Genomic DNA, 3386 nt, shown 5'->3' with positions numbered 1-3386 from the left:
CCCGAGTTCGATCGCCCATTTGATCAATCGGCCAGAAATTTCTGGTTTCTGGAGCACCTGCCGGAGCGGTTGGTTGGTCTGGACTTTGATTCCATGCGCCTGGAAGTATGGCCGAAGTCTTCGTGCCGAGACAACGAGGGCTAGAGCCAGCTGCTCTAATGGGGGATACCGAAGTTCAGCACTCTGGAGTGCCTTGCTGACATAGAAAATTGGTAGCTCTGCCTTTTCTGGTTTTCGAATCAATACCGAACTGACTGCAGTGCTAGATACCGAAAGGTAGAGGTAGAGAATTTCTCCAGGGAGTGGTTTTGACAACAGGGGGCTTTGCTCATGTAGTTCTTTAAGTCTTGAAATGCCTTATCGCATTCGGCAATCCATGTGATATTCTGTTTGCCCCATTTCAAGGCTTTAAAGAACGGTACACATTTATCGGTAGCCTTCGATATGAAGCGTGTCAAGGCGGCCACGCGTCCGGTATGGCTCTGAATGTCATTCGTCGTCTTCGGCCTCTCCATATCGATGATTGCTTTTATTTTCTTGGGATTCGCTTCGATCCCTCTATGGCTGATCATGAATCCAAGGAATTTCCCGGAAGATACACCGAAGGCGCATTTCTTCGAGTTCAGTCTCATCCGGTAGTCTTTCAGTATGCCGAACATGATTGATAAGTTCTGCAAGTGCTCTTCGGCAGTTCTGCTTTTTACCAACATGTCGTCAACGTAAACCTCCATGATGTTGCCGATGTAACCGGCGAAGATTTTGTTGACGAGCCTTTGATATGTTGCCCCCGCGTTCTTCAGACCGAACGGCATGACATTATAACAGTACAACCCCTTGTCCGTTATGAATGCGGTGTGTTCGCTATCGGGAGGGTGCATGAATATCTGATTGTAGCCGGAATAGGCATCCATGAAGCTCAGCAGTTCGTGGCCGGCATTGGTGTCCACGAGCTGGTCTATCCGTGGTAACGGAAAGCTGTCCTTCGGGCAGGCTTTGTTGAGATCGGTATAGTCTTGGCACATTCGCCAACCGCCGGTGGTCTTTCTTACCATCACGGAATTTGCCAGCCATACCGGATATGGAGCCTCCCGGATGAAGCCAATGGTTTGAAGTTTATCGACCTCCGTGCGCATTGCTTCGTACCGTTCGGCATCGTATGATCGGCGCTTCTGCCTCACGGGCTTATAAGCGGGGGAAACGGTGAGTTTATGGCTGATTACCTCTGGGGCGATGCCAGGCATATCTTCATAAGACCATGCAAACACTTCCGAATGATGCCGCAAGAAATTTATGAATTGCGCTCGGAGGTCCGCAGTGAGTCTTGTGCCGATCCTAACCTGTCGATCGGGCTGTTCATCGCTCAAGGATATGGTCTCCAATTCTTCGGCAGGTTGTGTGTGAGGGGTCGGGGATTCATCTCTTGGGTCGTCAATCGGCCCCATACCGTTCGGTAACCCCTGCACAGTCATGGTCTCGTTGGGGAGTTTGAAAGAAGTTGCCTTGAGGGCCGTGGCGTAGCAAGTCCGCGCACTCAACTGATTTCCCCGGATTGCTCCCGTGCCGTTCGGGGTTGGGAACTTCATCAATAGCATGTGGGGCGAAAGATGCGCCTTAATCCTCGTAAGTGCCATTCGGCCAACGATGACGTTGTATGCTGTCGAGCAATTAACGATGAGGAACTGATCGTACGTCGTTGTTTTCCTTGGTGCCGTACCGAAGGTAATTGGCAGGTTAACGCTACCGATCGGTTGGACCAGGTCCCCAGAGAAACTCAGCAAAGGTGTCAACTGCCGGTTGACCTGGTCGCCACTGATTCTCTCGGAAGGCTTCGGCAAATATCACGCTCACGGAACTCCCAGTATCGATCAGCACTCGCCCTACATCGTAGTCGGCAATTTCAGCTCGGATGATCATCGGGTCGTCGTGGGGATAGAGGATTCCCTCTTCTTCCTCTTTACAAAAAGTGATCGGTGCCCAGTGAGCTTTTGGTACTTCCTCGTGCCGATTCACCTCTATGCCGAATACTTGAGGAAACTGTGCGGCGTGCACATACTGTTGCATCGAACGGTTACTCATTCTCGCAACGGTAGGGCCACCGCTGATAGTGCTTATCATGTTTATCTGCCGAGTGGGGTTCGGCACCGGTGCCGGTGGCTGCCGGGCGATATACTGGTCCAGTCTCCCTTCTCGGATCAACCGTTCCACGATCTTTCTCAGGCTTATACAATTTTCCGTATTGTGGCTGTTGTGCTGATGGTATCGGCAGAATTTACCGGTATCCCGGTTGTCTTGCCGATTGGGTCTTCGAATATTCGGCTTGGGTATTATTTCTTGTTCGTTCATCAGAACGGCCTCATAGGTGGTATTCAGCAGGGTGAAGACCTCGTTGACGTGGTCCCGATTGGGTAGGGGTCCTCGGTTGTCGTTGCGACCATACCGCCCTTTTCCCTTCTTCAGCTGATCTCTTCGATCGGCACGGTTGTCTTTCCGCTTATGGTCTGTCGAATATGAGTCGACCCTCTCGTAGGCCTGCGTCTTTGCCGGATAAGCGTTTGGCTCTGTATCCTCTCGGCGTGCCGAAACACTGGGTTTCGAGTTGAAGTACTCGGCCTTGGCGTGCACCGCTGCATGCTTCATCAGTTCGTCATACGTGCGCCAGTTGCTGCTGTGTACCAGGTATCGAAAATGCGAGGACCGAAGGCCACTTTTGAAGGCGCCGTAGGCTGCCTTATCATCTGTTTCCGGACACCTTGAGTATTCGTGACTGAAGCGCGCCGCATACTCTCTCAATGGTTCGTCCTCTCTCTGCCGAATCGTGTACAGATCATCGGCAGAGTAAAGACGGTCCATTTGGATCATGAAGTGACTGAGGAAAATTTGTTTCAGCTCGTCAAATGAATCTACCGTTTCCGGTTCCAACCGGTAGAACTAGTTCAGGGCTGCCTCGGTAAGGGAAGATGGGAATAGTAGACACTGCCCCTCATCGCTCAGACCTTTGCATCCGATGGCAGATTGAAATGAATGGAGGTGGGTTAAGGGGTCCTCGGTTCCATTATAGAATGGTATACGCAGTGGTTGTACTTCCCTATCCTGCCGAGAACGCCGGATGCGTCTCGTGAATGGTCCAGGCCGAAGCTTTCCCCATTCTGGTTCTTGGGAACGAGCCTTGTCGTTTTCCATTTTCTGGACTTTCTGAAAAAGGAGTCGGACAACAGGGTCTCCAGCCCTCTGACCTTCCGAATGGGCGACTTGCCTCCTAAGGCATTCATCCGGGATTCCCTTAGCCGAGCGTTAATCCTGATTGGAGACCTCTGTCTCTCTGCTTCCCGATTGTTAAGCCGGTGTCGGCAATCGGAGTAGACCTTCTTCGGGACGTGTGGTTGATC

The 3386-nt window shown here is 51.6% G+C and overlaps 1 protein-coding gene across 1 annotated transcript; it reads right to left on the bottom strand.

Annotated features, from left to right (window-relative positions):
• Window positions 1–1737: 1737 nt before the first annotated feature.
• Window positions 1738–2850, bottom strand: LOC117612439. The gene is made up of 2 exons (XM_034341127.1): window positions 2353–2850; window positions 1738–2250 (listed from the first exon to the last, which is right to left on the bottom strand). The coding sequence occupies exons 1-2, from the start codon at window positions 2848–2850 to the stop codon at window positions 1738–1740; spliced, it is 1011 nt and encodes a 336-aa protein (XP_034197018.1).
• Window positions 2851–3386: the final 536 nt, after the last annotated feature.

The sequence above is a fragment of the Prunus dulcis genome, unplaced genomic scaffold (assembly GCF_902201215.1).
Source record: "Prunus dulcis unplaced genomic scaffold, ALMONDv2, whole genome shotgun sequence".
In the NCBI taxonomy this organism is placed as follows: Eukaryota; Viridiplantae; Streptophyta; class Magnoliopsida; order Rosales; family Rosaceae; genus Prunus; species Prunus dulcis.
The sequence above is the reverse complement of the archived record's forward strand: the minus strand, read 5'-3'. Positions and strand labels throughout refer to the sequence as shown.